Genomic DNA, 13,991 nt, shown 5'->3' on the forward strand with positions numbered 1-13,991 from the left:
CATTGATTTCACGGTGTGGAGTTTCTGCGGCGTGATGGAGGCTGGCATTTTCTTGCAGGGAATGGTGCTGGAACTGATTTTTCATTTCCAGGAGGGCAGTTTCCCCTTTGAGTAAGACCGAGCTGGAGGGGCTGGAGCGGACTAGGTCCTCCTCTGCTACAGGGAGAGCAGGGAGTGCCCTCTCACCCCTGTCTTCCCTTCCTCCCCTCTGCTTCCTTCCAGGGCACTTTCCTGGCAGGCCCAAGTGTCTGAATGGCCAGGGCTGGAAGGAAGCGCCAGGACAGCGGGCTTTTCCCTTCTTCTTTGGAAAACACTAAAACGCAACTATCTTGACCCCTTGCAAGTCATATTTAAGACTTTCCATAGGTTTGACTCTGGCTCTGGTGGTGTGGGAAGAGCTGAACTTTGTAACTTTGTGCCTAAAGCCTTTTGAGGTGTTTGAAAAAAAAAAAATGGTGTTCACGTCTACACTGTTCTGCTGTAGGAGATGAGTTTACTGGTCGTCATACGTTTTCATGATGAGCATAACACCTGGTGCATAATGAGGTCTCAGCAGCTCTCTGTGACGTCACTGAAGGATTTGAGAAGAGACACTGGTCTTTTCTGGAAGTCTGTTAGATGTGGGCAGAAGGGGTACACTCGGAATAGTGGAATGTGCCACTTCTTCCATCCCCAGAGAAAATTCTGTCCATGCATCCAATTCTTTTCTACTATTCAATTTAACTTAGCTCTGTAGATCATTTTAATGATGTGTTTTGCAAAGAGTCCAGGAAAAAGGCGAAGGGGAGGACAATAATAAGAAAAGAAGCTGCTGGTCTCGTTAGGCAATGAGACTCTGTGCAGACCAGATAGGAAACAGCAGGAGAAAACAGCCTGGCGTGAACCTGGAGACAGACTGTGGGGGTGTGGGTAGTCAGAGAAGAGAGTGGTCAGTATCCTTTCATTGGAGAAGGCCTTGGCTAGGAAGGACGACACAGCTGAGCCTGAAGCCGTGGTGGGGTTGGGATAAACAGATTTGCTTTCCTTTACACTTGTTTGCATCTGATTAGGATGAGATCACGTTCTTTCTTTTAGAACATTTTAATACATTCATTTAAATTTGTTTAATACATTTTAATACATTTATTTATTTATTTTTATTTTTAAGTAGGCTCCATGCCCAGTGTGGAGCCCGATGTGGAGCCCAATGTGGAGCTTGATTTCATGACCCTGAGATCAAGGTCTGAGCTGGTATCAAGAGTTGGATGCTTAACTGACTGAGCCACCCAGGGACCCCTCTTTTCCCTTTTAGTTGTGGGCTCTGCATGGATCCCTGCCCCATTCAGAGTCTCATCAGTCCTGAGAAATATGAGAGAAGTCTCTGGAAGTCTTCCCTTCCCTGCTCCCATTATGGTTCCTTGCCTTACAAAAGGCTCCTTCACATGGTCCCTGCGTCACTGGCAGTGGTGTCCACAAGCAGTCCCCTCATCTCATACTTAGGAAACTGAGGTCTGGAGAAGTGAAACGATGAGTCTAGAGTTCCACAGTCTTAGGGAGCAGTGTCCAGCCCACTAGGCAAACTCATACCCTCAATGGCCTCTGACTTGGGCAGGCACCCTCGGGTCATGTTCAGGTCAGGCTTGACTCCATCCACAAAGAGCACAGGTGGTGAGAGGGGAAGGGATGAGTTAAGAGATGTCATCATCAGACTGTAGAAGGCTCCCTGGGATGATAATGATCACCCAGGGATCCCCCTGCGTGCCTTACAAAAGCACCCTCTGCAGGAAAGTGGGAAGAACTTACACTGAGCCATTTGACAGATGGCAGAACTGAGGTGCGGTCAGATCCGGGGAATTTCAAGTTGCTCTCTGAACACAAGAGGCTGGCTGGAAATAGGACAGAGTCAAATACATGTAAACAGAATCTCCTTTTGTCTGAAGGCTCCTGTGGTATCTTGGGGACTCCTCTGCTCTGTTCGGCCTATGCCCTTCCATTCCATTCCCGAGAATATTCGAAGCACTTGTCACCCAAGGTTGTCCTAAAAATGTCAGCATTTGAATTTATTTGTTATCAATGGTAGATTGTTCTGACCTAGCTTTGCCCTTTTCTTGTACCTCTCTTCTGTTCTGAATAGGAATTTATGCATAGGCTAAAGGATTATTTATAGATGTTACTATGAAGGTAAAACGGAAACCACAAAGCTTGCCGTTGCTGCATGAAGTGTGCCTCTGAACTGGCTGTGTACAGGTGTAAGGAGCGCGTGGGGGAGGGGAGTTTCCTGATTGTATCTCTGACCCAAGGGAGCAGTTTAAATCCTCAGCCTCCATTTCTTATCAAGAACCCAGGAATTATGGGGCGCCTGGATGGCTCAGTAGGTTAAGCCTCTGCTTTCAGCTCAGGTCATGATCTCAGGGTCCTGGGACGGAGCCCCCACATCCGTCTGCTCAGCAGGGAGCCTGCTCCCCACCGCCCTCTGCCTGGCTCTCTGCCTACTTGTGATCTCTGCCTGTCAAATAAATAAATAAATAAGTAAAGTCTTTAAAGAAAAAAAAAAGAACCCAGGAATTCTTCCACGGATAGGTGGCATCCCCAACCACTAGAAATTGTGTAAAATACTGTGTGTGTGTGTGTGTGTGTGTGAATGTGCATTTTCTGTGAAGAGGGTTACAGGGCTTTCACCAAAATCCTGAAGTGTTTGGAAAACAGGGTTAGCATTATATGCAGACAGAGCACTCCCAAAGGGGTCTCCTGCTCGAAAATCATTCCCTTCCCTCAGCTCTCTTGCTTTCATTATAAGAACAAATTTCCCTGGCTAAGCATTTATACTTAATACATTGCAGGAAAGAGGCATATACTATTTGGGACAAGTAATATTTTCACAGGAGAAGACTCAAACTAATATAACTTATATTGTACTAAAAATATTTAAACCAGTCAACTCCAGCAATGGTTCAATGTCCACATGAAAAACTCCAGTCTAAAACCCAGTGATACCATTTCTAACCCACTGGAAGATCGCTGGATGACCCTGGTCATCACGCCCGTCAACATGTTTTCCTCCACACGTCGCCGAAGTGTTTGTTCCTCTTTGCTCCTTGATATCATTTATTCAAGGTCTGCGGTAAAGGAATTACATATACTAGATGCCACCCTCCTGTTTGCCAATGATAAAGCCTAACCTTCAATTTATATGCTCAAGGTCACAGAGGAAGGGATAGAGCCAGGATTGGAATCACTCACTGGCTGACTCTAGTGTCCATACTCTTTCCCCTAAGTGAATCCTGGCCAAGGGTGAAGGTTAGGGTTCCACAGGGTTCCATGGCTGAAAATGGGAAGTTGGCAGATGACAAGATACCCAGATGTGACTGGCTCTTAGCCGAAGACCATCGACTGCCTGAAGTCTCAGAAAACGCGTGTGGACTCATCCAACCTGTCACCGCATTTCTCCTCGCTGGCATTTAGTGCATTTTTAATAACAGTTATCTAACTTTAGGTACCTTTGGGGACAAAACAGTAATTAAACACATAATGTTATCTACTACTTTGTCAACAAACCTCTACTATTTTAACATCTCTAAAATTAAGACAATCGCCATGGGTTAAATAAAACAGGAAGTGGAGAACACAGGTGTAAATATAAGATAGAAATAGTCTAATTTGCTAATTATTCTTGGTGTCATTCATATCGTTTGTGGTTTAATATTTTCATGCCAGTTTATTGGTACCAGCTCTTAAAAGTTGCAATACTCAAACACATTTCTGTTACCGTTATCTCCAAGTATCATCGTTTAGGCCTGGGGGTTTATTTATTTATTTTTTTTCTGAAGAGGGCAAAAAAAATAAATATTTTTGGCTTTGCAGGATCTTCAGTGTGTGTCACAACTACTTAACTCTTCTGTGGTTGAGCAGCCATAGTCAGTATGAACATGTATGCAGTGTAAGTGAATAAGACTGGCTGTGTTCCAATAACATTTTATTTATATAAAGAAAGGCAGTGGGTCAGATTTAGCCTGTGGGTCACAGTTTGCTGACCCCTGTCTTAGGGGATAGATGGAATTCTAGGAACAATGAAGAAAAAATTAGGAAAAATAATCAGGACATATGGAGAAAGGCTCATTTGAGAAGGGGTATGTGTGTGGAGGTGTGGGGGTGTTACTTTCCCCATGTGGACATTTTTTCCCCCATATTTTATACACGACATATTAGTTCATCCAGACATACACCATACAGTTGACTAGAGCCTCTTCTGTGTAGTATGTTGGAAGAGTGCTGAATTGGAAGCCAGGAAATCAGGCTCTGAATAATGTTCTGTCACTAACTTGCAATGTACATTGTGCTACTTCTCTCGGAGCAAAAAGGATAGTGGGATTAGAGTGTCTCCACAAGTCTTTCTACTCTACCATTCTCTAATGCTATGATTTTCTTGTTAAGATTTCTAGAGAGAAATACAAAGTTAAAAAATATAGATTAAAATTATATTAAAAATTATATAAAAACCTGATGTAGAACTTACTGATTCCACTCACATAACCAACAAAGCCACGAGGGTCAACGAGTCAAAGAACATGATGCAAAGGACATGGCAAAGTGGCACATGGTGAGAGGAACACACAGGTGCCCACCTGGAGGGCTCAGAGTGAGGGGTTGGGCCTTCAAACATGGTGGAACCAGTGGACCCCCCTCTTGGCACACTTAGTACAATAGATAAAGCTTCCTTGTGATTCTAGGAGATAATCATGTGGACATTTTATGGAGAAGGGTCTGCCTTTGTGATGCTCACAGTTGTAGAGCACCAAGACCCCCCCACCGCCCCTCCCCCCATCCGCCACTGAGCAAAGCAGCCCATTTCCAAAGCCATTTGGAATCAAAGATGGCCACTCTGTTCTCAAAGAATGGTGTTCAGGATAGATGGTTGGTCTTTGGATGATGAATATTGAGCTGGATCTAAGAGGCCCTGTGGTTGGCAAATCAGATTCTGCAGGGACCCTGTAGCAAAGGCTGTTATGTGTGTGGAATGAGGGTGAGTCTGAAAGACTCTAGACCCTACACCTGCCTCAACCAGAGCCCTGCACCCCCGGTTTTTATTTACTGCTATTAGACAAGTGCTGGTCCAACTATTTCATTATAAATAGGAAACCTGGGTCTTCGAAGGTAGCAGAGGTAGATGTGGCTGTTGCAGGGTATGGAAGGAGATTCTACTAGGGAAGTTCATATTCATCTTCTGGGGAAGACAAATTGCTTGGAGAGGAATGCACCCGGAGAAGTGCATACGAAGTCTCAGTTTCTCTCAAGGAATTCCTGGGTTTCTCGGTCTTAGGGGAAACATTCTCGTAGCACCCTTCAGCAGAGATCCCTGATGGCCTTCTCCCAAGGACGCCGTGACTAATGAGGGTGTAGCAGAGATCCTCCGAGGAGCTCTGGTCAGCATTGTCCTGCTGGTCAAAGAAGAACCTGATCAAGTGTGGGCCTCGTGCCATTCCCTTTATATGCTCCAGGCTCAACACAGACCCAACCCTGGCCAAAGTTTGTCTTCCATGACCATCTCTCCTCCACCCCCTGGCTTTTTTTCCTAAATGACTGCCCCTACCCCAACCTCTAGCCCAGGCATCCAGAGAGCTCATGCTGTCCAGAGTATTCAGCCTACCCAGGCATGTCCTCTCTGGTCCATGTTCCAGAGTGACCTCCGACTATCCCAAGTCATACATATTATTTCCAAGTCTCAGGCCCTGAGGGCAGCCCATTTTTATATAAGAGAATAATCTGAGGCCACCTTAAGATGACTTCTAATGATATTTAACCACTTATTCTAGAGATTTTGGCATTATTCAAAAAGGAAACCCTCAAGAGAAGCTCCCAGGCAATGGAATCTCAGAAGATAAAAATCAAAGAAGCAAAGTACAAGAGGGAGAGTCTGGATCTGGAACTGGGACTTGGTTTTGAATCGTGTCCCTGACTTCTTGTCAGCTGTCTGACTTGGGGGAGAATATCACTTAATCTTTCGGTTTTCTCATTTGTACTACAGGAGAAATAATAGTTCCAGTCTTACAGGGTTGCTATAACAGTGACATGAGCCACTACAGGCAAAGCTCCCAGCACACTGCCCAGCATCAACAAAAGACTCCATATATATTAGCTCCTTTCAGTAAGATATACAACAGAGGTGGCTGATGCCACTGCCACCAGGCCCCGTACAGGGCCCTGGACTAACAAGCACTGGCATCTAAAGTTCTTCTTTCATATCGAGGTTTGAAGGGGTCTTGGAGCCCAACTTCTGCCATCTGGGGTATCTGCATTGCCACCGGCATCTCAGAAGATGTTTGCATTACCTGCATGGGAGCAGATGACATTCTTTTATCTGGAGAAAGAAAATACAATCAATTTTAGGTCATGGGGAGATTTGAGGAGAGAGGATGGGGAATGGGGGGGAGGGCTGGACTCTAAGATAGAAGCAGTCGGAGACCCAAACAGCAGCCGAGCAGGTTATCATGACCTGCGACACATCCCTGGGGAGTGACAGGACTATCTAAAGAAACAGCAGAGCTGTGCAGGCTGAGAGTCTGAGCAGAGGGAGAAACATTTTGTGGGGCTTTGTAAGAGAAACCACACTTCCCTCCATCCCCTCACCCCTCCCTCCCTCTTGCAAAATTCATTGCACATCTACCCTGTACCAGGCACTGTGGAGACAAAGAAAAATCAGAAACAGTTCTTCTCCTTGAGGGGCTCACAGGCTAGCACAGGCAGTACACAAGGACCCCTGAGGGTCCATAGTGCAAAAGAGGACTGTCGTGTCTACTGCAGGCAACAGGGGAGGGTAGGAGTGGGGGGCCAGTGCTCAGGAAAAGCTCAAGGGAATGAAATTCTTAAATTGAGCAATCCCATTCCTGAATCTGCTAGCAGAGACACACAAAAGCAGGCCAGTTTTTTGAAAGCCAGTTTATTTAAAAGCAACTGGCTCTAGTCTCTCAGCAAAGACGCAAATGGACACACTCGCTAACCCCTCGCAAACACACCAACTCAATAAGCCAAAGTAAGCTTTCATACGGAAGTCCCAGGATGCTCGCCCACACAGGAGGTGGGTGTGCCCCTGCAGGCCATCTGGTTTATTATACTACGGATTTACCTTCCCAAAGGACTGACATCCCAGATTCTCACATCTCCATAAATTCCCATGGCCATCTATGACGTCCCTGAGTATCACTATAAGGAACATCTGTGAGATTTACCATTAGATGTCTTTCTTCCTTCTTCTCTTTCCTTCCTTCCTTCCTTCCTTCCTTCCTTCCTTTCTTCCTCTATCTCTTTCTTTTCTTTCATTTTATTTCTTTTCTTTTCTTTTCTTTCTTTCTTTCTTTGAGAGATAGTACAAACTGGAGAGAGAGGCAGAGGGCGAGGGAGAAGCAGACTCCCCACTGAGCAGCCGATGCGGGGCTCCATCCCAGGACTCTGGGATCATGACCTGAGCTGAAGGCAGACACTTAACTGACTGAGCCAGCCAGGCACCCTTAGAGGTTTTGTTTTAACCCTGTTTTGCTCTGATGGAGATTGGGGTTTCCTGGGATCCACGATTCCCGATTCCCGGAGGTGACGCTAGGGGTGGGAAGGCCAGATTATTCACTCACACACTTGACAGAGCTAGTTTGCAAGACTCAGAGTGAATGAATTAGGCTCTTTGGACCCAGGAAAGCAGAGGCAAAACTCCATCCCTTTTCTTCTTTACAAACACAGTGGGCTGTCCTCGCCTATACCTCTTTTCTCTCTTTCTTACATGTGTTGCTATTCAGCACCCTCTCCTTCTCGAAATCCTTCCTATATGAAGTCCTCTTCTGTCTCCAGAGACTACTGCCTCACCCCCTAAGTGATCTTCCAGCATCCACTCTTGACACGCACGAGTCCAGCGTGTTCTCTGCACAGCAACCCGCGTGGCGTCTTTTCATGCAAAGGGCATCATACCGGCCCCTTGTTTAAAGGCCCTCAATACTTCTGCAGTTTTCAAGACAAAAACCCCAATCTTAAGCTTGCCCACAAGAGCCTGCCCCTCCTTGTTGCTCTCTGCGCCCCTCTACCTTTCCAGTTATTGTTTCCAGTTCACTCCTCTGGCCTCCAGACATTAGGGAGGGACATGGAGATCAGTAGCCAGTTCCTGCTTTGATGAGCTCACAGTCCCGTGGAGAGAGACACAAGCAACTGGACGAGTGACACAGATCCATGTGTAAGTATGACACTGGAAGGATGCCCAAGGAGCTTGGGAAGCCCAGAGAAGGGACAGTGTGGAAATGTAAGTCTGTCCAAAGTAGAAAAGATGAGAAAGCAATGACTTACTCTCCTTTGAGGAATCTGGCTTTGCTTTACAGATGCGTACTTTCTTCCTGAAAAAAGAAAAGGAAGGAAAATTGGTGGTTTCAATATTCTGAAACTCTCCGAGAAAATGGCACTGAACTCTAAAACCTTATCTTTAACTCTTCCATTTGTTAAAGTTATACCTCCTTTAGCATCAAGGAAAACAAAGATGGATAAAAGGAAATATGAAAGATAAGACAGGTAGAAATCTCCACCTGTTTGTGTGTGTGTGTGTGTGTGTGTCTCCTCCCTTCTCCCTTTTCTGGGTTGAGGTGGAATTGATTTATAAATGGAGAACCAATGGTGACATCATTGGTAACTATTTGGGGGGATTTTTTTCTAACAAAATATCAATTTCTTTTATATCATGTGACATAAGGAGCCAAGGTTATTTCCAATTCTAACCCCAAGCCCCATCTCTGATCTCCAAGCAAGCAAGCAAGCAAACAAGCATGTGAGCACAGGGGTAACTACTCTGTAGAGATGAGTCCTCTAGAGGAACACAGTCTAGATATAAAGGAAGCTCATTATCACCTCAGGAGATAATGACATGTGCGCCAAGCAGCATGACCATAGGTCTCGCTTGGTTTAGGGAGTCTAGTTAATGTACTTACCAGTCACTTTGGGACCCTGAACTATTTTTAGCATGTCTTTCACTCTCAACGCTTTCCCAGTGTGGTGGATGACTTGAATGATCACCCCGGCTGTGAGTTCTCTGTGCAAGGGACAGAAATGTGTACGTGGAGTCTGGCCCTTGCCCTGTGAGGAAGCGGTCCTTCTCTCCACTGGAGCCACTTTCATCCTTGCTTCTGAGGCTTTCCGGTTCGAGGACCACCGTCAAGACTATTGTTCCTGTTTCTCACCAGGCTCGGATTATCACTTCCCTGACTGACTTTCAGATGAGCGTCTGGGGAGTCACAGGCTTCCCCTGTGGCCACAGACAGTGGGCAGTTACAGGTGATTTACAGTAAATACCACATTGAAACCACACTTAGGGAAATAACTCTTGAAAACAATTCTCCACTCACCATGGAAGGCAGAAACACCCTTGGGCAATGTAGCCATCCCAGCATCTAAAATAACCGAGAGATGACACAAATCACCATGCTGGTTTCTACAGCTTGATTAGGGTGACTCCCTTCCTTTTGCCAGTTCTGTGAAAAACCTTTTTTCTCCCCACAACCCCAAAGACGGCATTTATTCTAGAGGACTTGGACACATCTATCAGGCTACAATGACTCCTTCCTCCCAGGACATTAATTGCCCCTTAGGAAATGTGAAGACGTTGCTTATCAACTCCTAATGGGGAAAGGAACTTTCTGCTCTAGTGTAGGATGGAATTCATTTGTTCACATCCTACACTAGAGCTTCATAAAGTTGGGGACCCTATAGACTTATCTTGTTCATCTCCGGCAAAGATCACCAGCTTGTGCCAGAGTGTCTGGTAAATCTATTTTCAATAAATGCTTGATAAATGAACAAGTAGCCAAGGACAGAGCAACTCTAACCGACTCAAGTCATCATATCTGCCTCTTTGACCCAAGGGGCAGGTAAATTAACAGGGCTTGGGATCTCTTTTGCGGCAGGCAGAAAAGGTCCGGATCTTTCCGCAGTCAGGCATCCAAGCTGAGGTCTATCACGCTGGGCATCTTTCTGAACTTGAGTCATAGTCAAATGTGAAAGCCCTCCATGTCCCTATAACACTATGTAAAAGCGTCTGTGAAAAGACCACCCGGAAATATCCCTCCCAGTGAGCTTCCCAGGGAGTTCCCTTGCAAAGAGCTCTGAAGGAGAGGTCATGGGCCCTGGCGTGGTGGAGTGTTCTGATAGCTACAGGGGCTCCCTGTACCCCCAGAGTTTGAGGACTGAAAGGCATGGCTCCTCTTCATGCTACTTTCAGCCATTGTGTCTATCTCCTGTTTCTGTGGCTAAAGAAACACAAGGAAACCACTGAACCTCATTAGTGCTAAGAAACTGGGTTCTCTGAGGAGAGTCAGGTGATGAAAACAGACAGCCGATTTTGAGTTACCGATTGGACCAGGATCTTGGAAAACTTGAGCCATGGTTTCTTCGTTGTAAAATAAGGATGCTTACACGGCTTACCCACATGGAGTTGTAAGGGTCATGTAAAGTTAAATACGGGCAAAAACTGTTTTTAAGCTGGTTATTTGTTCCATGCAATTTTTTTGCCCTATATTCTTGCATTTCAACTTGGATGTTTTGGTTTGGGGTGCGTTCTGCGGGACACCAGATGCATCTCTGTGACAGCAATTCCGGGTTTTTGTCTCTTAATGCAAAGCTTCCCTGGCCCTATAGTCCACCCAGTCTCTCCCTTGTTATAAGGCCCATGACCCCTCTGGTCTCTTTCATCATTTGCATTGTATGCGTTCTAGGGATGTCTAGGGATGTCCCCCAAATATATGATCCTTCTCTTGTCCTGAAGACAAGTACCCTGTTGGGGGATCTCTGGGTCCCCAACTCCTGACACAAACTTTGGCTCAGTGGTTGCTTTTTAATTTAATTGATATTCTTTCAAGAGCTTCTCCTGAAACCATGGGAAAAAGGAAAATAATTCTATAGGCCACAGAACACCCAGCTTTGTCACTTTTGGGAATTCTTGGACCCTAAGACCCTGGTTCCATAGTCTATTGATTCCCTGGCACTCAAAGGGACTAGTCAGAAAGGATTAATGAGGAAGTCTTGGTTTAACAGCATCAGGGTAATTGCAAGAGTCTCTCTCCATAAACCTTTCAATGATCATGATGATGTGGGAAATGTGGTCACCTCAGAAATAGGAACATAGAGTTTAAAATGGAATGGTCAGGATGGAGCTGGAGCGCAAAGATACTTGAACTAAATGAACAGAGGTAGCGGGAACTAGCAGTCTTATTTCTGGTTGCTGGGGGTTACACTAGGCTCCTAGCAAAGTGGCACCTCTCCTGTCCCAAGGTTCAAAGTGGGATGTCTTTTGTCTTGTCTTCACATTTACTGTAATTACAACTGCTGCTGGGCAAAGCAGCATGCTCCATTGTGGTGTATGTGAAGTCTAGGACCTGACAGACTTTACTCTTGATGGGCAAAGGCTGGGAGAAGGTTTGTTGGAATTGTTCTCACCTGGGTGTCCTCTCTCTGAAGCTTTGATTTTTCGGAGCCCAGGGTATTTCTTGAGTGTTCTGCTGCCACCTAAAACCCAACATAATCAGGAATGAGCTAAGTTCTTCCTTTTCGGGCTTCCTTCCTCAGTTCCGAATTTTTCCAACTTTTGTCATTTCTGCCATTTGTGTGTCACCTCAGCTTCTTCCACCTGTTCCTGTCAGATCTGTTCACATCTTCTCTTTAATAAACATGGCAACCTTTTATCTGATGGTTCCTCCATTGCCATGGCAACAGCCCACCAACATTCTCCAACAACCTCCACACACAACTGGTCCTAAGTCACTTGCCCCCACATGGCTGGGATTGCTCATGATGATCACGAGACTATCAGTGAATGGAGAGGCCTAGCCACTTGGTGTAGTCTTTGGGACGGTGCACAGGGATGGGGAAGGGTACTGGCCTGTCTCGTGTAAGTCATCATTTTTCACAGCACTAAGACAGAGAACATGGGATAAGAGGAGAAGAAAGGACTAGATAAATAAATCTGTTCCTTGCTCAGGTTGGGTTTCTGATAACCATTTTTCTCACTTGTGGGCATTTGAGAATATAGAGAAAAAGGAACTAAACATTAAATATTACTGGGGCACCTGGGTGACTCAGTCCATTGGGTGTCTGCCTTTGGCTCAGGTCATGATCCCAAAGTCTTGGGATCGAGCCCTGCAACAGGCTCCCTGCTCCACTGGAAAGCCTGCTTCTCCCTCTCCCTTTCCCACTCCCCCTGCTTGTGTTCCCTCTCTTGCTGTGTCTCTCTCTAATAAATAAATAAAATCTTAAAAAAAAATAAGGAAAATGTATCTAATGTTGTCAATAGTTATAACTGTGATTTACCATCTTATTTTATTTATACTTTATGTATTTTACAATGTTTCTACAACTAACATGTATTGATGTCCTAATGCTTCACCCACACACCAACATTGTAAAAAAGAAAAAAAAACCCTACAAATGTCATAAAAATCACGACTTTCTCAGTCACGTTATACCTGTATTTTGTTTAATTTTTCTTTTCAAGACAGTGATTTCTGCACATGTCCAATCATTCATCAAACTCTTTTTTGAGTGCCTACTGTTTGTCAGAAATAATGCCAGGAAACAGGAATTCAAGGATGACTAAGAAACAGTCCCTACGTTTAAGGAAGTCACACATAGATATGAGAATAAGGATTTATAAGCTGATGACACGTCCTAGCTGCAGATGGCTCAAGGCCTGTGAGGAACCCGGGAGGACTTTCAGAAAACACTGGGTTTCAGGGAGGGGCAGGACATATCCCATGGGTTCACCAAGCCTCCTTTTGGCAGGTGGCATTTTGAGTGCTGTGTTTTTGCTCCCAGTGGCAGGAACTGAGCCTTGGAATGCCGAATGTAATCCTTAAAAAATCCTCCCCTCTCCCTGTCCCATTGAGTTCATTCTCTCTAGACCAGCTCACTAGGGATTCTCTTGTTTTGGATGGTACTAATTTTTACAGTGACTGCTTTGATGTTAATGAAGATGATGGCCCCCCCAAATAATAGCTTATTATTATTGAACCTTACTGTAAGGCACTTTGCTAGCATCACACACACTAGAAACTGCCAAGATAGATATTGTATTAGCATGTCCTCTTAAAATTTGGAAACTGAGTTCTAGAAAAAGTCAAATTCTTGACCGATTTTAATGAACTTTGCTTACCCTTTGCAGGGAATGTATACAGGAAGAGGCCTCACTGTGGGCAGAAGCTTGTTATTTATTTTGAACTGAAATAGTAATTAAAAGAGTAGTGATGTCTTTCAACTCTCTGCAGGTATTAGGGACTCAGGAGAGCTCCCCGCACCCAGCCCCAGGGCCCTGCCAGCCCTCCGAAAGTGTTCCATTTCTGAAGTCATAGTTTACTGGATTGACCTCTCTTGAGAAAGTTCTTCTGCCTTTTAGGAGTTCTCCACCGGCTGCTGGCTCACTCTGATTCTGGGGAGAAGGCCGGTTCTACAAGGAGTTGAACTTAGTGTATGGCCATCAGTAGGAACTTAATTTTTTTCAGTGCTTTACCCAGTTTCCTCCCCTCCCCCAAGGACTTCTTTTTCTCTTTCTGGCTGCGTTGCTCTGTGCCATCTCCCCTGCCTTCCTCTGGAGAGTCTGGACTCACCTGTTTTCCCTCAGCAGAGCGTTCCCCATTCTCTCGGTTCTCCCGGGTGACTTCCCCTCAGCCAGCCTGGTGCTCTACTGGGGTCAGCTCTTGACTTACCGCTTGTCGCTCTGGCCACCGGTGCTGAGAGCTGAAAGAAGAGTACCTCCCTGCAGCCGGAGGAGGACCCCAGGGGGAGGAGAGTCAGAGGTGCACGCAAGCACTCACGCGTGCACAACTTCCTAAAATGTCAGAGCCCCTAAAGGGGAGCAAATGTTGCCGCACCGAGATATGCCTCTTTGGCATATTGATTATTTTAAGTTGGTTACTTTAAAGGAACTTCAGATATAAAACAAGGTCTGAAAATCAAGTAGAAATTACCCTACTTTAAGAGACTTTTTCGTTGACAAGGGAACTCTC

The 13,991-nt window shown here is 45.4% G+C and overlaps 1 protein-coding gene across 1 annotated transcript; it reads right to left on the reverse strand.

The window, feature by feature from the left end:
* Positions 1-3,936: 3,936 nt before the first annotated feature.
* On the reverse strand, positions 3,937-13,769 carry GCSAM (germinal center associated signaling and motility). The gene is made up of 6 exons (XM_080816547.1): positions 13,593-13,769; positions 11,431-11,499; positions 9,345-9,389; positions 8,299-8,345; positions 6,306-6,334; positions 3,937-5,411 (listed from the first exon to the last, which is right to left on the reverse strand). Exons 1-6 carry the CDS (start codon positions 13,619-13,621, stop codon positions 5,178-5,180), a joined length of 453 nt encoding a protein of 150 aa, XP_080672673.1. The 5' UTR covers positions 13,622-13,769; the 3' UTR covers positions 3,937-5,177.
* Positions 13,770-13,991: the final 222 nt, after the last annotated feature.

This window comes from Martes martes, assembly GCF_963455335.1.
Source record: "Martes martes genome assembly, chromosome: 1".
In the NCBI taxonomy this organism is placed as follows: Eukaryota; Metazoa; Chordata; class Mammalia; order Carnivora; family Mustelidae; genus Martes; species Martes martes.

Excerpts from the sequence above, each read along its gene's own strand:
- GCSAM (XM_080816547.1), bottom strand. The coding sequence starts at position 13,621 with ATGGGGAACGCTCTGCTGAGGGAAAACAG. Across the intron at positions 8,346-9,344 it reads GGGTGTTTCTGCCTTCCATG|GAAGAAAGTACGCATCTGTA; the intron begins GTGAGTGGAGAA and ends TTCTTTTTTCAG. Across the intron at positions 5,412-6,305 it reads TGTCATCTGCTCCCATGCAG|GACAATGCTGACCAGAGCTC; the intron begins GTAATGCAAACA and ends TTTGACCAGCAG.